Source organism: Sceloporus undulatus, chromosome 5, assembly GCF_019175285.1.
Source record: "Sceloporus undulatus isolate JIND9_A2432 ecotype Alabama chromosome 5, SceUnd_v1.1, whole genome shotgun sequence".
NCBI lineage: Eukaryota > Metazoa > Chordata > Lepidosauria > Squamata > Phrynosomatidae > Sceloporus > Sceloporus undulatus.
Window position 1 is genome coordinate 62,747,526 of NC_056526.1, and position 22,905 is coordinate 62,770,430.

At 40.4% G+C, this 22,905-nt stretch overlaps 1 protein-coding gene across 1 annotated transcript in view; it reads left to right on the top strand.

Moving 5' to 3' along the window:
- The first annotated feature begins 1,320 nt into the window (after positions 1-1,320).
- NELL2 (neural EGFL like 2) overlaps positions 1,321-22,905 on the top strand; it is a 145,233-nt gene continuing 123,648 nt past the window's right edge. The window contains exons 1-4 of the mRNA XM_042469609.1: positions 1,321-1,361; positions 3,850-3,944; positions 6,959-7,032; positions 8,065-8,197. Of these exons, the coding sequence (XP_042325543.1) occupies positions 1,321-1,361; positions 3,850-3,944; positions 6,959-7,032; positions 8,065-8,197 (343 nt within the window). The remainder of the gene's footprint in view (positions 1,362-3,849; positions 3,945-6,958; positions 7,033-8,064; positions 8,198-22,905) is intronic.

Sequence of the window (22,905 nt, forward strand, 5' to 3'; positions counted from 1 at the left end):
CTGTTTGTTTTAAGAGTACATTTCAATTTGATATTAAGAAATCCAGTGACCTTGAAGAATTGTCATTTGTCATTTTTTATTCATATTCTGGGAGAAACTGCAATTAAAAATTAGAACTAACCTTCAGCTTTGGAGGCAACTTGTTTTGCACCAAGATTTCTCCTCATACATTTTCCCACCAAGAGAACATATTATTTGTTTATTTATTGTACTTAAAGCCCACATCTCCTTAAAGCCACTGTCTCTTCCAAGGAATTCAAAACAGTGTACTTCATTCTTTCCTTATTTTATCTTTAAGACATTTCCTGTGAGACACATTAAGAGAAAGAGAGTTTAATGGTGAAACAGGGATTTGATGTTGGCTTTTCCAAGTCATAATCTAAAGCACTACGCACCACTACACCAGCCCTCTGAAATACTTTAAATATACATAGTTTTACTGATCATACTTAAGTCTCTATCAGGAAGTATTGTTTGACCTCATCTGATCACATGTGCCCCAGCTTCATTTGTGATATGTGAATAAAGCTACTTCCAAACTGGCTGGTTTTATGGCAACAGCATCTAATAGCACAGCTTTGAAAAATTTCTGAACACTATTAATGCATCTGAGCTGTTAAGAAATCAAAGAAATCCTGTTTTAAGCCAATTTCAATATATTAAATAAGAATGCATTAAATCAAGCAATAAAAACTCAGAAATCTAGTAATGTCTATAAAGTGACCAAGGTTATCACATTTACTTCTTGATGCCAAAAGAAATATTAAGCATGTGATACAGGAGAGATGAAAAAATGTAGTGTATGGGCTGAATGAGGTACAAGTCCTTATTCTATGTCTCCACAAGTTCTCACCACCCCATGGATCACCCTAAATATGTTTTAGGCCCCAAATCAGCCCAAACACCTGAAAATTTCCACATAGGTGGTAGTTTTTCTCTGTTCCATAACTTCACTCCCCCAAAGAAAGCTTGGCCAAAAAATCAGCTGAAACTACCAGTTTATATTTAACAGATGGAAATATGGGGTTGTGGAACACTGGGAGGGATACTGGGATGAAAATTGGTCCTTGCTGAAGTTGCTGACCCCTACAGTAAAACATGGCATTTGTTCATGCTCTGCTTCTTAAAAAAAGACATTACGCATGAGATCACAAACATAGTTCATTTAACAATTGGTTGAAGTATTTGGTTTTGGAAAGAAAAAAAAACCAGCCAGGAAGTACAGTCAAGCCTCCACATTTGCAGTTTTGACTTGTGCGGATTTGATTATTCGTGGATTTGATTAATATGTTCTCTCTAGAAATCTCTAGGTCCTCCAGCATGACTCTGCTGGAAATTGACCATAAAATCGTGCTGAAGATGTAGATATACTTAGAGACAACATTTCTCTAGGTATTTGTAGGTCCTCCAGCACAATTCTATCTTTTGTTGGAAGTTGACCATAGAGTTGTGTTGGAGAACCTAGAAATTCCTACAGAGGTGTTCTCTGAGGTGAAAAAAGTGGGTTTATTTTTTTACAGCTCTTCCACTTTTACAGGAGTCCTGCCCTCCTAACCCCAGTCAACTGTGAAGGGTCAACTGCAATTCTCTCTTATTCCAGGGCTCTGGAGCAACAGTAGACAGCAATAAGAGAAGAATTGATTATTTTTCAGCTGGACCATGACATTTTGCTGCCTGAGTCTACATTTGCTGCTGAGACAAAGGAGCAAATGGTCCCTCCTGACTATGATACTGGGAGAATTGCAGCTTGACCATGAAATTCCACTTGTGACCTTGGGCTAGTCACACTCTCTCAGCCTCAAAGGAAGAGAAAGGCAACCCCCTCTCTGAATAAATCCTGCAAAGAAAACCCCATGATAGGTCACCATAAATCAGAAATGATTTGAAGGCACACACAACAAGAAGAAGTCCTACCATGCTGTACGAATGCGCAAAGTCATTTTGGCATTCAAACCAGAAAATCTCACTGGTACCTCTGTGTCATTCTTGAAACAAACATACAGACATAATACATTAAACCATTACAATCCTGTACTGTTCTTTTGTGACTTTTGTTGCTTGATGTGGCCACATCACCCCATCTACCAATAAAGATAGCTTTGGTGAAACCCACTTCAAAGTGTCAGTACAGTTTTGACATACATATTAACTTCAGGGGTTATTTCAATGTGTACAGTGTACTATCTTTTACTTTGAAAGCCTTCAAATATTTATTTTCATGTGCTAAGAAGATCACTGAGTGTTCTGAAAGTTGTCATACATCAGATGGCCATAAAAATGTAGATCTTCTTATCAGTGGACTCTCATTTATGAGGTGCCTTGTCTGGAGAAGTTTTTTTTTTTGCACCAATCGTAGTGTCTTTCCAGGCAAATACCATTTTATTCTTTCATTACTTATATTGTAGCCCTCTATTATGCTGTTTTGAGGCAGCATGGAATAATGGTTTGAATGCTGAAGTGTTGAATCCCTGCTCAACCATGAAAAACCACTAGGTGACACTGGACACGTCACATTTTCTCAGCCTAGAACGAAGGCAATGCCAAACCTTCCCTGAATAAATTTGGCTGAGAAAACTCTAGGAGTTTATTTAAAAGAACATAACAAAAGTATCCGGTTTCATTTTTTGAAATTGCAAAGATTCCTCTTACTTGCACTTGTATATGATCTTTAGTTTTTCCTTCTGTATTATAATCATTGCTTTGTATTTTATTGTTTTACTGAGTTTTGTGTGTTAAGTGATTTTATATTGTTCCTAATACCTTCATACATCAGCAAGAGAATAACCATATCTAGAATTCACCTCAAAATAATAATAATAAATAATAAATAATAACAACAGTCATAAGAAAATGGAATACAACACTACAACATATATCACTCATCAAGACAAAGGTTCCTCCTCTGGAAGAGTTCTGAACTTTTTGCCCTCCAGATGTTTTGAACACCAGTGTCTAAAATCACCTACCATCATGTCTAGTGGTCAAGTATTCTGGGAGCAGTAGTACAAAACATGCAGATGGTCAAAGGCTGAAACCTTTGGTTCTAGAAAACCTTTACCAACAAATTCCACCAGATTTTTATACTGTTACCTTGTAGGTATTGAGTGAGAATGCAGCTTTCTTGTTTTTGTACTTATGGCTTATGATTTGATTTCTTTTTTGGGCAGTTTTAGATTTTGTGTGTGCATGTACATGTGTATCTCTCTCCTTCTCTCTATGTGTATGAGATAATGTTTAATTTGGCTTTATGACCAAATTCCAAACCAAAATGTGGGAAATATGTATAAATACCTTGATTCCAAATACCCTGAAAATATGTGATTTTTATCAACCCAAGAAGCAGATGATGTAGGCCATGATAATTCCATACACAGTTGCCACAGTCAATTGGTCACATAGTGGCCATAGTTCAGGTGACAAATCTCTCTGTAAATGGTACCTGGATAGCAAATGAATAGTCCAGGGTCATACCCCAACCGTTGCCTAGCTTATACTCCATTGGCCATGATGGGATGGTGGAGGAATAGTTTTTGGAGGATGTATAAATACATATAACTGTATTCTGAAATCTCATGAGATTTTTGGGTCTTTGTTTCTATCTTCATGCAAAACATCTGATGAGTGTTAATGTTCCTTTCAACCAACTGCTCTAACATAGTAGCAGCAGTATATATGTTGTAAGAAGGCAAGTGACAGGCTGGTGAGATACCCTCATTCTTGCCCTTTATTCAAAAGAAGAGATGAAAAAATGTCTCTGGATAGAGTGCATGCGGTCAATAGATCTATACCAGACAGAGGGGTTGATTCTACTTTTCTTGTCAATTTCTCTTTTTTGCTTCTGTTAATCAGAGAAATAGCTGTTATCCAGCAAGAAGATGTACATCAACAGCCTGCTCTGATAACTCTTGTCAGTTTCACCTATCTACACCCAGATCAATATGACAGTACATGGAACTGTTTACAGATACATAAATAGCTGGTTGTAATAGCTTACTCACAGAGAAACAGTAATTTAATGGAGTACCTCTTCCACACAGACCTGACCAAACAGAGGTTGAGAATCTGGTGGGTGAGAGAGATAGTGAGATAAAAAGTGAAATAATATGAATGCATGACTTTTTTCTTTCTTCTTTTTGACTCTGAAAAGACATTCAGCCCTGGGAAGTAGGGAGGATGTCCTACCCCAGATCACATGGTGCTCAGACAGGACAGAAACAGTCCCAATTATATGATTGGACATGCATAGTTTTATGTGAGCCATCCATAACATCATTCCAAATGAATGAATGATCAACCCCATGCTGCTGTGCCCACTAAATCCTGACACTTCTGAGTAGGTGAAAGGCACACACAAGACTGCAGTTCACTCTGAATATGGACTTGTGTCTTGGTGAGAAACATTGCCAGGCTGTCACTTTCAGGAACTCCATTTGTGCAGTGTTTTCAATTAGTCACCAGTCTAACCAAATGTTGACACAAGTCCCTTAATCAAAACAATTTGCTAGATCTCAAAAAACACAACACATGGCAGAAAAGAAATACCCTGTTCCTTGACATAACATCAGCATTTCTACCTGTCCCCACCTCCACTGAAAGTTCTAGATGCCCCTCCTTAAACTGCAAATCCCAGAATGCAATAGGAGGCAGCCAAAGCAGTTAAAGTGGAATAGCAGTGCTATAAGAGTGTAGTGTGGCAATCTAGTTACATGTATAATGAAAGAAGCCACCATGTCATTGCATTGGTGGCAGTGGTGTCACTAAGGTTGGCGTCACCCGGTGTGGTAACTCATGGTGTCACCCCTCCCATTGATCTCCTCTCATAGCACACCATACAGAAACCTTAGTAATGTTTTTTTTTTACTAATTCACTTATAAATCACAATTCTCATATATCATTGAGTGCAATGGTAATAGTTGTGACATAAACAACTAGCAAAATTAAATGTGTACCTTTAAATTAGGATATTGTACACACAGAATAAATGTATTCACATGTACATAGTTTCATGTGGTTGGAGTTAAAATTTGGTAACATGTTATTTTTTTAAAGGAAAAATATTTTTAAAAATAAAGTAAAAAACTAAAAACTAAAATATAAAATATTTTTATTTTAGTTAAAAATTACAATTCAAAATTATTATTTTTAAAAATTAAATATACCCACACCCACCCTGGATCTTCTCCTCCCACTGAGTCTCACCCCACTCACACCATCTCTTCAGGATTTTAAAGAGATACAGCCCATTTCTGCCAAAATGCAGATGTCTGAGGAACAGTGGTGTAACCCCCTTAGGGTTTCACCTGGTGTAGTCTTCACTCCCAGCACCCCCTAGTTATGCCACAGATTGATGGCCTGCATGAGATTAGGATAGTGACTCCCATTCCAGAGTGTTAATATGTTCTTTAAAAGAGTATCCAAGGTGCTGAACATTTCCAAACAGGTTTCAAGCCCTTGGATAGCTCTTTCAACCCACTCGTCTGGTTTCACGCAAGGAAGACACATTGGCACACATCCCTCCATTACACCAGTTCAGCTCTATTTATAGGTTGGTAGCCCTTTATCTTGGTTATTTGATTATGGCAGAAGGGTCCTTGTAGGCACATCGTTGTGGCGTGATGTCTTCCTTGTTAGTGAATCCACTCTGGATTTAAAAGGGCGAAGCTATTTGGAAGATGCTGTTCGCACTTGGATAGATCCCTGAAGGAACAGATAACTCTGGGATGGCTTCACTATGCTACTCTTGTGGAGCCTTCCAATGTCACTCGCTCTGCTCTGGCGCACAACAAACTCCAGCTCCCGAATTCCATAGCCTTGAGCCAGAAAAGAGTTAAAACGGTGCCAAACCGGGTTATTCTCCAGTCTGGATGCCAGCCAGAAGTTTGCTGAGGAACCCCAAGGCGAAGGAGGGAAGGGAAATCCCTCCCTCCTGCCCTCCTTAGGCCCGGCCTTCCTCCTCCTCCTCCTCTCCCTCTATCTCTCTCTGAGGAGGAGCCCCGCCGGAGCCTGACTCAGCCCCCCCAGCAGCAGCCAAGAGCAGCTGCTCCTCTGGTATAAGGGCGGCTGGAGGCAGAGCCCTGAGGAGAAAACTGAGAGAGGAAAGAAGGAAGGAAGAGAGAGAGAGAGAGGAAGAGAAGGAGGAAGGAAGTACGAAGGAAGGGAAGGAAGGAAGGAAAATGGAGAGGCAGAGGAAGAAAGGAAGGAAAAGCCTTGAAGGGAAAACTGCAGGGAGAAGGGAAGGCAGGAAGAGCCCTGCAGGGAAACTGAGAGGGACATAGAGGAAGAAAAGAAGACATAAATAAAGGAAGGGGGGAAGGAGGGAGGGAGGAGGAGGGAGGAAGGAAGGAAGAAAAAAAGGAAGGAAGGAAGGACCTTGAGGGGGAACTGAGGGAGAAAGGAAGGCAGCAGGCAGGAAGGAAGACCCTGAAGGAACAGAGAAGAGAAAGAAGACATAAAGGAAGAAAGAGAGAAGGAGAGTGAGGGAGGAAGGAAGGAAGGGAGAGCCCTGAGGAGAAAACCGAGACAAGGAAGGAAGGAAGGAAGGAGAAGGAAGGAAAGGAAGGAAGGAAGGAGGTCGGGCGTGCCTCTCGGTCTGGGTCCCTGCGGAGGAGGCTGCTTGCCCTCGCCCTCCCTTTCTCCTCCCGCCCGGGGGTGGGGTGTTCCTTCCAACGGTTCGGACTCCAGTCCTCGCCGCTTTGGGGAAGCAGAGAGAGGGAGGCCGGGGATCCTGGGGTAGAGCTGCTGCTGCGTTTGGTTCCTTGGTGGAGGCGGCTTGGCTGAAGAGGATGCGCCGGCTTTGCCCTCCGCCGGGCGGGTCTTGGCGTCCTGTTGAAGGGGCTGGAAGAGGAAAGAGAGAGAGAGCGCGCGATTGGGGGGCAAGCAGGCTGAGTCGGGGAAGAAGGAAGCCTCTTCTCTTCTTTCTTGCGGACTAGGATGGACTGAGATGACGCGGCCGGATAGCCACCGCTCCCTCCTTCTTTTCCGGAGCATGGAGTCCCCGGCGGCGCCCTGTGCTTGCTTGCTGCCTGAGCGCAGTAAGGAGGGATCCAGGAGGAGGAGGAGGGAGAGGTGGTGGTGGTGGTGGTGGTCCATGCATCCCTCTTCTTTGAGGGTAACAACTCTGAAGGAAGGGAGGATCGGGGGGGGGTCCTCTCTTTGAAACCCATCGTATCGTGTGCGTTGTATGCTTTAAGTCCTTTCTGACTTATGGCGACCCTATCCTGGCTTTTCCTGGCCAAGATCCGTCCAGAGGAGGTTTCCCTTGAGGCTGAGAGAGTGTGACTTCTAGCCCAAGGTCACCCCCAGTGAGTTTCCAGGTCTAAAGCGGGGATTTGGACCCCGCTCTCCAGAGTCGCAGTCCACGACACTCAAACCACTAGACCACACTGCCTCTCTTCCTCAGAGAGATCAGGATGACCAGCTCCTCCCTCCCATGGAGGACAAGGCACCGCAAAATGGAGGGCATTTAAGGGGGGAAAGGAAGAAGAAGAAGAGAGGACATGGCCAAAGAAAAGCTCTCGTAGAAATGGAAAGGCATGCTTCTCAGTCCGACTCAAAAAAGAAGGCATTTTGGAGGGAAGGCTGCCATGGAGGACGCGTCCGGGAAAAGGAGGACGCAGCCTAGCCCACCCCCCCGTTTCTGCCTGAACATTAGAAAGAACATAAATAAAATAAATAACATAATAAAAATGATATTTATTTTATTTATATCCCGCTTTTTGTGAAAGCAATCAAAGCGACTTACAACATTTAAAAACATTCTAAATACAATAGTATATATATAAAAAAGAATTAAACATCTTCCTCGAAGTGGACTAGCTTGCCTCAGAGAGACTCCCCAGGACTCTTCCCCTTTGGAGATCTTATTGAAACCTTCTAAACAGAGGCTGAAAGAGGGGCATCTTTTCCCGGAGTGATTTAGTTGGGACTTCCTGCATGGCAGGGGGCTGGACTGTGTGGCCCTTGGGACCCCTTTCAGCTCTAGGGTCTATGGGGAAAGAAGGAAGGGCAAGTCCCCCAGCCATTTTGTTGACCCCACTCTCACTTTCTCTCCCTCTGCATCGCAAGCTCTGGCCTTCGGCGTGGACCCTTCCTTGCAGATCGATGTGCTGAGCGAGTTGCCTTTGGGGGAGCCCACCTTGGCTGGAGTGCTCCAAGTCCAAGGGCTGCACAACGGGAGCAAAGCTTTCTTCTTCCAAGGTACACTAATAAATCCATCTTTTCCACCTGTCCTTTCTTTCCTGGGATGAATCTGCATGGCAGAAATAATACAGTTTGAAACCACTTTAACTGCCATGGCTTAATGCTATAGAATTCTGGTGCCACAACAAACTACGCTTCCCATAATACTGAGCCATGGCAGTTAAAGTGGTTTCAAACTGGATTATTTCTGCGGTGCAGATGAAGCCCTGGTGGTTTCATTTAATGTCTTGCTTTCTTTCTTGGTTGGCTCTCTAGTGAGGCAGGGTCACCTGAGTCCACCTTGAATAATTCCTGAACTTGCTGGCAAAATGGCATTTGATGGAACTTTTTGCCTTCGCTTAATGGCAGCAGGCCCAATTCCTCTGGGCTGGAGGGGCAATGGTTTTTTGAAGCATCACTGATGTCCTCTTGCCTATCCCTCCCTTCCCTCCCCTGCTTTTCCCCTTTATCTACCCATTCATTCATTTTTCTGGCCCTTCTTTCTATGGAAATGCCCTTAATTAATGGTCCACAGGAAAGCTGATGGCAGATGGCTTCTTTTGCTGGTCACAGGGAGCCCTGCATTATCATAAGCTGAAATTGGTTTATTTGGGAGGACACGCCAGACTAAGCTCTTGTTCAAGCTATTGCTCAGAGAAGACAATCGAGGCAACATGGGAATTAAGAGCTCAAGGAAGTGGAAATCTGGCAGAATATATATATATATATATATATATATATATATATTTGTCTGTGTGTGTGGCATTAAAAATGTAAAAACTGCTGCAGAAAGGTCTCAAAACAGCCCCTTCAAGTCTCACTCTTAGAAAAAGAAAAGAAGGGTTACAGGTCTGCACACTTTCAGCAATTTCCCCGTGAAGGTCATTATTTTCTTCCTCCATCTTTAGTTTCCAAAAAGCAAAATTTCTTTCATGGACTCAATAGTTATTTGTATAAAGATAATTTTGGTTCAGCCGGATTGTATATCATATTAACCAAATGCAATGAGGTTTTAAATAGTGCGGAGCAGAACACACTTCTTATTGTGATTGTTTGTTTAAAAGAGATCTAGACCGTCTGCTCGCACTTGCAAGAGGATTTTAGTGTTCAAAAAGTTGTTGATGAGTGTCGTTACATTTAAGGTGTGCAAAATTGTTTGGACGGTATGCTGAAAGTTCTGCTTTTCTTTTTATATAGCAGATGGGGCTGTCTAATTTGTTAGGAGTTTCAGTTGTGATTGAAAAATGCTTTGCTAGTGAAAGAGACCAAGAACGTGGCCTTGTAAAGCGTCTGTAATCTGAGGGAAAAAATAGACATGATGTTGGCTTTATCTTCTGAATCCTAAGGACACTGTATCAAAAGCTTACATTACGTGGTGAGTGGAGGAGCCGGCTGAAGAGTGTTATTTTGTCGAACAGCCAGAGTGTGTCACTATGACCATTATCACAGAAAAGCCTAAGCGTTTAAAAGGAGAAATTGACACATGCTATTTTTAAACAGTCAAAGTCTCATTACCGCAGGATGTAGGCAACTATATGAATGGCCACTTGACAGAATGAAAATCTAAAATTCTAATTTTGAGGCCTGGTCACACGAACCGTTCAGAAATCTATATATTCCTGACTGCAGTGATTTTTTTTTTCTTTTTAAAGAGGACTATTCAAAGTGAAGGCCATGGACCTTTAAAGTTTGCACATCTGTTTTTCCTCTGGCATCTCATTTGCACACTCCCTAAAAACCTTCTCAGCATCCTTCTTTTGACTTTCAGGGGGGAAAAGTATATTTAATACAAATCGGTTCTCTCAGATGTCTATGCATTTCTCTTAGCCTAGCAATGCATCTTATAAAGTGATCTGGTTTCTTCAGATTTGGAGAAAACCAAGCAGGTACAAGCTTAAGGCTTTTGCCTTCATGCCTTATTCTGACTTCTGTTATGGCTATCTCCTGTTCTAGTAGGTTTCCAGAATTGAAGATTGAGAATAAATTACATAACTACAGTATTTTCTTGCCAGTAAGGCCACACTGTACAATCTTTTTTGGTTCCAGATTGTCCATATGTAGAGGTTTATTAGGGTAGCACTGCAGATTCTTGTGAGTATTCCTTAGAGAAAAGTGTATTTACTTACTAAACCTTAGACTGTGAAAGCCATTTCTAAACTGGATAGTGTTCTAGAGATCGGGGTAATGTGCCCCTTGTGTTGAGCATGGCAGAAACAGCAGTGCACCATGCAGAGAGGTTTAATGTTTTGTAACAATGCAAAGAGATCTATACTGTTTTAAATGCCTAATCTTGGGGGAACTGCTAGTTGTTGTTTTTTTTTTGTTCCAAAGAAAGTGGGGTGCAATATAAATGGCAAAATAAGGGAGACATTGATTTCATCTAGATAAAAAAAGCCATTATGTTGTAGTATATTACTGTACAAGTGACATATTATAGAAATTAAATATAAGACAGGCTGTAGTTACTGGTAAAATCATAAACCAGTAGCCCTCTACAATTCACTTTCCTTATAAATCCTCTCAGTCCCTCCCTATATCCTTGGAGCTATACCACTCAAGAATCATGAGGCTTGAATGTCTTTATATATTTTCTTGGCAGGCTTAAGAATTGTTTACTCTGGCATGTGCAATCCCATGCCATGGTAGAGGTTTTCAAATACGGAAACCATATAGACTAAGATCATTAGATGGTTTTCACTATTTCATCAGTCCATTAGGAGAAAGCATAAAAGTAAAGGTAGTTCCTTGACTGTAGGGGGCAGTGCTCATCTTTGATACTAAGCCAAAGAACCAAGGACTACTCCAGTGGTTATGTGGCCCAGCATGACTGCACTGAATACTGTTACCTTCCCATTAAAGTGGTACCTATTTATCTACTTGCATTTACATGCTTTTGAACTGCTAAGTTGGCAGAAGCTTGGACCTGTGAAAGGAGCTTACCCCATCATGCAGCACTCGGGCCTTGAACTGCTGACCTTCTGACCTTACGATAATCAGAACTGGCATTTTAACCACTAAGCCACCACATCCCTGCAGCAGAAAGCATGCAGATTGCATAGGTCTTTCTTTCTCTCTCCCCCTCCCCCTCTACTGGATACCTCTGCCTATGTATTTGCACATATTTTTTTTGCAATGTGGGAACATCTTGTGGAGAAATACACTTGTCCCTCCATATTAACTAGGATTAGGGGCACAAGGCCCTTGTGAATATGAAAAAACTGCAAATAACAAAAACACCATGTTTTTACCTGAGAGGACACCTCTCTAGGAATCTCTAGGTCATCCAGTGCAACTCTTTGGTCAACATTCAACAGACACTGGCCATAGAACTACACTGGAGGAGCTACCAATGCCTAATAGAGTATTCTCTCTAGGAATCTCTAGGTCTTTCAGTGCAACTTTTAAAGTTGACCATAGAGTTGCACTGGAGGACCTAGATATGCCTAGAGAGAACATATTAATCAAACCCGTGAATAATCAAATCTGCAAATATCAAAGCTGCAAATATAGAGGGATGAGTGTAGTTACTAACTTGATATGTGTCTCTGTGCAGATGTGTGTTGGGGTGTGTGTGTAATGTTATGCTGGTATAGTGTATTCTGGATATTTGGCTATTATTGTTGCATGATCACAAGATGCATCAGCCTATTTTTGACTGCAAGTTAATTCAAGTAAAGGAAGCAAGATCCCAAACATGAACTGGGGGGAAAAAACCTTTTTAGAGAAATCTCTAAAACAGGATCAAGCAAGTGTGACCTTTAGATGTGACTGCAACTCTCATAAGCCTTAGCTGGCATGGCCAATGATAAAGAATCATGAGAGTTGCAGTCCAGAAAACATTTGAATAGCTAAACATTGCTCACCTCTACTCTAAAAAGACAGTTGTTTCTTGACCTAAGTAATAGAAAACATGTCTACTGGACAAAAGAAAGCATGCATAATGGATAATTGAAAATGTATGCTTAGTTGCCAGTAGATTCCAGTTGTCCAAGCTCCCCTATGTGGCTATGCTGACCATGGGTGATGGGAGTTGTAGTCCTACACATCTGAAGGGTACCAGGCTAGAGAAGGAGGCATAAGGATTTTAATGAATGCAGTTGTCTGGAAACTTTATTTCTCTGCATTTGATGCACTGATAATAATATTACCTATCTACGTAAATGCTAAACAAAGTAATGGTGATACATTCAAAGAAAAGTTGCAAGTATACTGTCAGAACATGAGTCATTCAGAAAACAAACCTTTTTTTCTTTTGTTACCATATTTAGCATTTATGTTGAAAACTATAATAAATTTTTGCAGCATGTAAAAAGGAACATAAGCATTCAGAATAACAGTGCATGTGGAATTATGTGGTAAGTTCTTGTGATGGAGCACATGCAGGTACAGAATACCAAGGAGCAGATTTAATCTGTCAGCATGATGCATGAAGGAACTTTAGAGTTAGTTGCTTCTCAAATCGTTCTTTCTGGCACAAACTGCTGCCAGACCAATTTGTACAACAGTACAACTAAAACAGAACAATTTGTACAACAGTATATTAGCACTCTGCTCATATCACACATATCAGACTTCTCATACAAATTTTATATTTGTTCCTATGTTTTCTTTTGAAAACAATATATTTTGGGGTTGTGGGTGGATTGTAAATTTATTTTCTCTCTCTCTCTCTCTGCCAAACAAGCAGTTTTTAATTTAACTTATGGATTACCTAAGACGAACTTATCACAGGGTTTTCTTGGCAGAATTTGTTCAGAGGAAGTTTTCCCTTGCTTTTCTCTGAGTCTGGGAGAGTGTGACCTGCCCTAGGTCACCCAATGGGTTTCCATGGTTGAGCATGGATGCATATCCTCATTCAATACTCAAATCACTATACCATGCTGGTTCTCTATTCTTTTATTAGTATAGGAAAACTTTGAAAAATGTAGTAGCAATTTAAGGATTGACTTGTACACACAAGAAGGGCATTTTAGCCTAGCAGTTATGACTTATAGATTTGATAATTGGTACCTAAATGCCCTAAAGGCACCAGATTCCATCCGCTCTTGGAAGCTAGGCAGGGTCAGTTCTGGTCAGTACTTGGATGGGACATCACTAATGAATCCCAGGTGCTGTAGGCTATAATTTCAGGGGCAGCAACTATCAAAACCACATCTAAATATTCCTTGCCCAAGTAGACCCTATGAAACCCACCACATCACCATAAGCCAACAGGTGACTTAAAGCTGCACAATCACATACTTCCATGTTATTTTCTGTATAACTAGATAAGCTGTTGTTTTGGAAGAGGACATTCATATCCTTTGTTATCAGAGAAATGCAGATGATTTCTTGTCAGGAATTTATTATAGAAAATGAGATTTAAAATTCTGTTTGGGAGACAAATTTAGCCACATCATTTTCTTCATAGATAGAAAGCAGCTTTTGTAACAAAGCATGATTTCATTTTATGGCACCTTACCAGTGACATAAAACTTGCAGAACCATTATATCAATATGCTGGGCAGATAGGTACTGATATTTATTGCAGAATAAATAAATGCTATTAGTGTGTGTACATAATGCTACTCCTTTAGTTTTCAGTTGTCTTTGGACAGAGATCGGGGAGGGGAATAATCCTCATTTCCCATTTGGAAATTCCCATTGCAAAATAGAAAAGCCAAAAACAAAAGAAAACAAAAACTTGTGAAGTCAAAGGCTTTCATGGCCAACAACCATAGTTTTTTGTGGGGTTTTCAGGCCATGTGGCTGTGTTCTGGAAGAGTTTATTCCTAACATTTCACCATCACCTGTGGCTGGCATCTTCAGAGAATGCTGGCAAGGAAGTGAATGGGGTATATATACTGTGTGACCCTTGATTGAGAGGAAGTGATTTACATGTTAATCTATGTGTTGGAGTGGCCTATTTAATTAATGATCCATTGTCTGCTGGGAACCCCACCTGACACTGATGATTTTCATTTGCACTTGCAAATTGGTGTTTTTCAGGACTGATAGCCAAACTTTGTTTACTTTAAGGGTTTCTTATTTCTTGTTGAAGTTGTCTAGGTGTTTGTGGTCCATAGCTTAATTAAATATTAATTATTAATAATTAATAATACAAATTCCATCCTCATCCTCCTCTGCCCAGCCCTCTCTTTGGGAGAAAGCCAAATAATGGAGGAGCCTTGCAGGGCCAGCATTTGCCTGTCTTCCTCCTTCGCATGTCCCTCTCCTCAGGAGAAAGCAGAGCAGTGGAGGAACCTTGCAGGGCATGTGTTTGCCCTTCCTCCTCTTTTACATGTTCCTCTCCTCAGGAGAAGGCCGAGCAGCAGAGGAGCCATGAAGTCATTCCACATCTTCATGGCCTGCCCCAAATCCTTTGGCAAGCTGCATGCAGCTCCCGGGCAGTATGTTGTGCAGGCCTGATCTAGACACTAGACTTCTATTGAGACAGCTGAGAATTGCATTGGCCTTTTCAAATCCTACATCACACTGTTGACTCCTGTTCAACTTGTGGTCTACTAAGACTCCTAGATCCCTTTCACATGTAGTCTTGTTAAGCCAGGTGTCCTCCATCCTGTATCTATGCATTTCATTTCCCCCCTATGTGCAGAACCTTACATTTCTCTGTGTTGAAATTCATTTTGTTAGCTTTGGCCCAGCTTTCTAATTTATTAAGGTAATTTTGAATTTTGATCCTGTCCTCTGGGGTATTAGCTACTCCTTCTAATTTGGTGTTATCTGCAAATTTGATAAGCATGCCCCCTATTCTTTAATCATTGATAAAGATGTCAAATAGCACAGTCCTCAGGACAGAACCCTGTGGCACCCCACTGGCCACTTCTCTCCAAGATGAAGAGGGGCCATTGCTGAGCACCCTTTGGATTTGGCCGGTCAACCAATTACAAATCCATTTAACAGTTGTATTGTCTAACCCATATTTTATTAGCTTGTTTGCCAGAATGTCATGGGGGACCTTGTCAAAGGCCTTACTGAAATGAAAATATGCAATATCTGCAGTGTTCCCTTCAACTACCAAGTTGGTGTTTTTTTAAAATAAAAAAACGAGATCAGATCAGTCTGGCATGACTTGTTTTTCAGAAACCTATGTTGATGTTTTGTGATTATGGCATTCCCTCTTAAATGTTCACAGACTCTGTGTTTAATGATCTGCTCCAGAATCTTTCTTGATATTGATGTCAGACAAACTGGACAATAATTGTTAGGATCCTCTCCCCTCCACCTTTTAGAAAATGGGGACAACGTTTGCCCTCCTCCAGTCTGCTGGGACTTCTCCTGTTCTCCCAGAGTTCTCAAAGATTATTGCCAATGGCTCTGAGATTACATTGGCCAATTCTTTTAATACCCTTGGATGTACTTTATCTTGTCCTGGAGACTTAAATTCATTTAGATTAATACGGTTTTCCTGTACTACCTCTTTACTTATTCTGTACTGCATTTCACCTATTGTGTCCTCTGCTCCATTTTCCTCAGTTTGCACATCCTTCTCCTTTTGTGGGAAGACTGAGAAAAAGAAGGTGTTGAGTTGTTCTGCCTGTTCTCTGTCCCCTGTTAGCATTTCAACATCTTCCCCATGTTGTAGCCATTTCTTTCTTCTTTTTGCTGTGAACAACCCCCCAAAAGCCCCTTTTATTCTTCTCAACCTCTCTAGCAAGCCTGAACTCATTCTGCACGTTAGCTTTTCTTACTTTACCCCTACATGTACTAGATATTTGTATGAATTCCTCTTTGGTGATTTCCCCCTTTTCCATGCCCTGTTTAAAACTTAGTTCCATTGAAAGTTCTTTAGTCATCCATCCTGGTATCTTGAGACACCTTCCGTTTTTCCTCCTTGCTGGAACAGTTTGAAATTGTGCCTTCACTATCTCCCTTTTGGGAAACTCATCTGTCCTGAACTCCCTTTTCTTTTAGTATTCCTGACTACGGGATCATCTCCAGTATTTCCCTAAGTTTACTGAAATCAGCTCTCCTAAAATCTAGAATGCGCATCTGATTATGCCACTCCATTTCCAAGTGATATGTCTGTTCCATTTTACCTGCATGACCTGTTTCTAAACTCAAAAGTCTATTCCATGGTTTTGGCATATTTAGCTTCTAACACTGTGATCTACACAAAGAATCCCCACCCATAAAACCACACACTAGGTCTAAATCCAATGTAACACTTGCAAAAGTGTTGGAATTTTCAGCTCCTTCTCCCCCCCCCCCCGAGCTTTCTTCATTGGCAAAAACATATGTTCCAGAAAGCCCTCCAGATAAGGCTTTTAGAGGTCTGGTGGCACATGTGGCAACAGAAGGGATTGTCAAGTTAGTTTGTGTTTGTGGGAACAGTTTCTGTGTACACAGTGACAGGCTGGGTACTAGACCTATTTTCTAGACTAGAATTGTGGCTTGGCAGATAACCATTTTACTCAATCCTTAGGTTTTAAATCCAAAATTACATCAGGATTCAAATAAAATCAGATCCAAATATGCGTATCTTTTCTGCAAATCATCCTCCTGTTTCTAGGCATGTGGAAACTTTTGAAATTTAGAATGAGAAAAATGCACTATGCTTCTGGCCAAGGACCCTTTCATGTATTTTTATCTCATATGTTTCTAAATTCAGACCTGGCAGTAGAAAGACGTATATGTCTAAGCCCTGGCAACTGCAGGTGAATCAAGCTTCTTCCATTTTTTTCCACACACTGAGCTAAAAGTTTTAAACAGTTTAAATTTTACTATGGTTTATGCAGGTTATTTCCACAAGTTTCACAATGTAAGCGTAGATGATCATAATGAAAAGCAAGATTTATAGACTGGGAAAAAGGGACCATTATGTGAAACTTCCCTGCCTTTATATACTGATTTTCGGTTGTTATACACTGTCAATTATTTAAAATTTGATCAAGAATAAGCAATTATGATGTACTCCTCTGATTTCAAACAACTGAAATAATTTTACCAACCTAAACTCTACCAGCCATAAATCACTGAGTTCCAGTCAAACTTTTCCATTGCATTTCATTCAAACACACATTTATTCCATGCACTGAGAGCAGTGTGGCTTTGTATGCTTGAAGTAACAAATATATTTGCAGTTAACCTCAAATAAGGCAAGGTTGCCAATATGCTTCCTCAGGCCTTTTTAGCAATATTAATGGAGGAGTTGGTTTCTAAATTTGCAATAAATGCCTCTATGCCAACCTTTAAAACATGAACTATTTCAAAACTTCAATGCCTAGCTGAGTTTTCAGATATACACCAGTCCAATTTTCATGATTTTCATTGCAAATATGAATGTTAAACACTTTTAAAAAGAAAGCAAATGTGTGCTTGATTAGGGGCTTGTACTATAGTTTGGGAAAGCAAGTGTGGTGTAGTGGCTTGAGAACTGCACTATAGCTCTGACAACTAGGATTTAAATTCTCACTCTGCCATGGAAATCTTGGGCAAATCACACTTTCTCAGCCTCAGAGGAAGGCAATGCCAAACCTGTTGTGAACAAATGCTGCCATGAAAACCCCATGATAGGTTAACCTTAGGGTTGCTTTCCACTGAATTCAAAGAAATAGTCTGTAAAACCAGTACGAGGAGAGAACTTATAGCACCTTTGAGACTAACTGAAAGAAAGACGTAGGTATCAGGAATCTTTCTAGATTTGAGTCTGCTTACTCAGATGCATAGAGTGGAGTGGAGAGTTCAGACAAGAGGCTGTGTGTGAGAATGTCCATAGAAATGCAAAACTTTGTCTCATGCTACCAACTTCTTTCTTTCTACAAGATCCCTTTGCATACAGTAAACATAAGAGTGTGTGTTGATTTTTAACTCTCTGCAATGCTAGAATTCAGGGACTGAAGGGCAGGGGTGAATCCATATTTCATGGTCAGGAGTGAATCCATATTTTAGAGGTGGGGGAATACTTTCATTTTGTGCCTTCTCTAGGCATGTCCTTGGGCTAGCATCCAGTGTTTTAGAAAGTTCACACTGAAATGTTGAGCAAGTTCACTGCCTTGCTGACACCTGAGCTACCAGTCCAAATGCATCTAAGGAAGAAATACAAGATCTCTCTACATACCTAGGGTCACTATACACTGGAAATGCCTTGAAATCATACAGTAACAACTATACTGTAGTTTGGACTAGCTACCAGAAATTTTGTTGCCTTTAGTAATTCCACTTAAGCTGTTTCCTAGAAGCTGAAGAGATGGGGTAGTCAGAGGCTATTTGGGTAGCTACAGTTCTTCAAAGTGTCCTGTACGTGTATATGCTAGGATGCTACTTTTGGATAAAGCAATTTCAATAGTTAAAAAAAACTCAAGCATAATTGCTGATGCACACTGTTTTTGAAGACAGTAATGCCAATTCAATATAATAAGTAGTAAAAAAAATGCTAACTAGGTGGAGAAAGCTTTTTAGTTAATGGGAGTCAAGTCAGCATATATAGGTAATAAGCTAAGGATGAGTGTGAGACAGTACATTTATTCAAATAAACCTATAGGTGGAAAGGAAAGGAACTCTCCTTAATCTGATGATGAAAAGCTTGCCACAGTCCCATAAATGAGAGCTTGCAAAGGCCACAAGCTTCTCCGCAGGTAACTAATCAGCCATAGACAGGCACAGATGGTAGTTCTTGAAAATCTCCCCAGTCAAAATGTAATAGGACAGTGAAGGAGAGTGATACAAATTAGTTTACACTTAACACAAAATCACATCTATTTTACAAATAGTATACACAGGCTATAGTCCAGCTAAAGGTAATTATAATAAAAACTACAATTCTCTGTACAAAGCACATAAAACTTAATAGGGCTTACTTCTTAGTAAGCACACACAGGAGTGTACCACACATCAAACTGAAAACAGCAGATCAGGTGTTTTGTGAATAATCATGCAATCCTGCTTGTAGTTACTAGAAGTAACTGGGTTTACTCCAGATAAACTGGTAAAGGGGTGCAGATTTAGCCTCACCAAAACAGTGTGGCTTGTTTCCCCAGAGCCTAATCCATGTTTACACAGGAACAAGTGTCACTGTCTTCAGTGTTGCTTACTTTTAAGTAACAATGTATGCGGTCAAAATCTGACCAATTATACCTAAATTCATATGGATCAGGTCCATAGATTTTATGCGAGACTTAAATAAATGTCATTTACTGAGCTATATTTTGAGGTTGCCATTTTCATTTTTGGGCTTAGTATCAGCAGCAAGTGTGGCTGGACAAATGTTAAATGTTCCATGGTGACTTGTCCATAAATTTAACCTCTTCTTCTGAAATGGGAAGGTCATTGCCAGAATTGTAGACTGAGCCCTCTCTTTGTGTGTGTGTGTGTGTATTTGTGTCTAGTACTTTCTACAGCCATTTTGAGCTCAAATCACCCTCCTTTTTTAGATAGGTCATTATTGCTATTTTGTTTTCTATACCATTCTCCCAGAAGCTTTCAGAATGTTAGAAATTATTCATGAATGTTGTAGATGCTAATATTCCACTGTAAATAATGTAGATTTGTATAATACAAACAAATAACACATTTTGGCATTGGCTTTTTGTACAAAATAAAATATTTTTGGTGCTGAATGGAAAAAAAATTGTTGATTGTAAATCAGTTTTTATAAAACACACTATTGTGGCCAATATTATTGTAAGTTTGAAAACCTCAGCTTGTGAGCACATTATATTTTTTATATAAGAGCCTAAATGATTGATAGATTACAGATGTCAAAAAGAAATACAATAGAATTACAAATTCTAGTTTACTAGAATAAAAAAGATTCCAAAATAAAGATGTGGGAATAAATAGTATATAGCAAGTAGCTGAATTCTAAACATTAAATGTATGCAATTTAAATCTCAGTGTCAGTTAGACTAAAGTAGCAGTCTTATTATACACATGTACCTGGGAGTGAACACAGTGTGACTTCTGCATAAAAATGCTTAGAATTGCTCTGTTAACCATTTCAACATGGGGCAGGTTTGCACCTAACAGTCCTAAACTATTCTGATAAATTCAGTTCTGCTGATTTAAAACAGATCTTCTTCAAGGGGTCACATGCTTAGGCCTCTGGATCTAAGTTTTAAACTGTTGTGGAAAATATGACATGATTTAAATTGGAGCTTGGAAGTCTTCTAATTGAAAATATCTTTTTGCTCAGCACTGTATGCATTTTCCCCTTTCATCTGAACTGATTTTTTTTTCCTAGTGAGAGTGTTACCATAATAATATAATAATAATTTGTTTTATTTATATACGTACCGCTATTCCAAAGATCATAGCTGTGAACAGCAAGTAAGCTAATTAGCAAGTAAGCTAATTTGCCCCCAACAGTCTGGGTATTCATTTTAGCGACCTCGGAAGGATGCAAGCCTGAGTCGAGCTTGGGCCCTTTTGCTGGTCTTGAACTCGCAACCTTGTGGTTTTGAGTGAATGGCTGCAGTACAGGCATTTAACCACTGCGCCACCAGTAGACTGTACTCTGAAAAATGTGACAGGTGGTTTTTGTGACAATACCTGAAAAGGACACGGTTTTTAAAATCCTGGTTTAACCCATGTGTAAGATAGGAAGAGTACTGATAACATTACACTGCAGAAGCTTTAAAAGAGTAATTCATAACCAATCATCACAAACCAAACATATTTTCAGCAGACTATGATGTGTTTAGATAATGGAAGCTCAGTCTACAGGACACATTGGCATAAATCCACTCGCTAACAAGAGTAGACTCATTGTATTAGTGGGATTTACAAAAGTGTTGATCAAACAAGTTTCCATCGGTTCGATATCTGCTCTTTTGGGATTAACCATTGGATTTAGACCACTATAAAAATCTCATCAGAATAAAGTGTAATAATCAAACATGGTGCCTTAATACTATAAACTACAAGGACTGTACCCTCCTTATTATATATTAAATGTAACAAAGCCTTGTCATTTATTGGATCTTTTTGTTGTTGTTCTGCACCTTCAAATCATTTCTGATATATGGTGACCCTATTACAGTCCAACCTCCATATTTGCAGACTTGCCATCTGGGGATTTCAGCATCCATGGATAGCAAGCCTGTGTGGGGGGAGATGGCAGAGGAGGAAGATGTGGTAGCAGTGATGGAGGCGGGGAGAGAAGGAGGAAGAGGAGAAGGGAGGAAGGAGATGAGGGAAGAGGAAAAGTGGCAGCAGAAGGGGGGAAGAGGAGGAAGAGTGGAGGTGGAGATGGTGGGGGAAGAGGAGAAAAAGGAAGGAAGAGGAGGAAGAGATGGTGGGGGAAGAGGAGTAGGAAGAAGGAAGGAATAGAAGGAGGGAGGAGGAAGAGTGATGGCAGCAGGGGGAAGAGGAGGAGGAAGAGACAGTAGTGGTGGGGGAGTAAGAGGAGGAGAAAGGGAGGCAGCTTGGGGGCGGGCAGTAAAGTCCTATTGTCCCCAATGGTGGCTGTGCCACTATTGATGACAATGCAACTTGAGCTTTTGTGAATTTTGGTATCCATTTTGGATCCCCCACAGATACTGAGGGCCCACTGTACAGGGTGTTCTTGACAAGATTTGTGTCCTGTTTATCTTAGCTGGCAAAGAGCAGGGAGCAGGAGAATCCCAACAGAGTGTAGGCAAAACTTACAGACTGCAAAGGCTAGTCAAATATTAGGAAGCCAAAAGGGATAAGCACAGATCTAGTCCAAAATTCCTTTCCAAGGGTCTAATAACCAAAATCCAATTCAAGTTATCTGAGTTCAAGAGACATGAAACACAGTAACAACACAAATATCCAGAATGAATTGTCATCCACACTGAAGTGAAGCAGATGGCTCCTTTTAAGGAGTCTTGGTGTGCCTCAGCTGTTGTCAATTAGCCATCTTCTTGGCATCCAGCTGGGATAAGCATCTCAGGAATTCCTTGGAGTGTCATCTCTCAGCAGGCCCTGGGACTGGCATGGGAAGATCTGTCTCTTCTTTCTCCTGCTTGTTCTTGAAAGCTGCAGGGGAGTCCTCCAGTCCAGGGTACTCCCCTGAACCCCCAGGTATCCCAAAGTACCTGCCACAGACTCAGAGTCCCTCTCCACATCAGCATGAGAATACTGCGGACTGACTTTGTTATAAAAGAGTTTTATTAGATGCCATTTTCTGTTCTCATCATGATCATTGTCAGAGGAGATGCATACTGTTGCTCTGGACAATGCAGTCATGGAGACAGAATTTTCATTAGTTTTCTTTTCTATTTCTTTTACTGAAGAGTAGCTAAGACTGGAAATGTCCCCGGTAATGTTAAAAGTAGAAGCATGCATTTTTCTTTTTAGAGATAATTAAGAACTAATTTTTTTTCCTGCTAATGATTTGGATAGTACAATGAAATACCTTTTATTTATTGCTGTGTCATGATGCATATATTTCTGGTGTGCTTACTGGTTTTAAGTTTTCCTTAATAAAGGTTTCCAACACTGTAGAGTCTAAAAGCCTAAACTGTTCACAAGTGGTTGAAATTAAATCCACGTTGTTCCCCACATCTGCCCTTAGAACTGAATTGTAGCTGAGATTCTTAGCAAGTGATTTTGAGAATACCGAGTCCAGTTGGTTTGAGGAAGTATTCTCAAAGAGAACTTGGGGAGGGGAGCTTGAATTTCTTAGACTAAAATTCTGAACATGTTATTTCTGTTAAGTTCATTGGAGAAAGGTGCCTGATTTTAAGACTATGATTTCTATGAAACTTTTCTCTCCACTTCCACCAATATGAATGGAAAAGTTCATTGGCTGAAATTCTTAG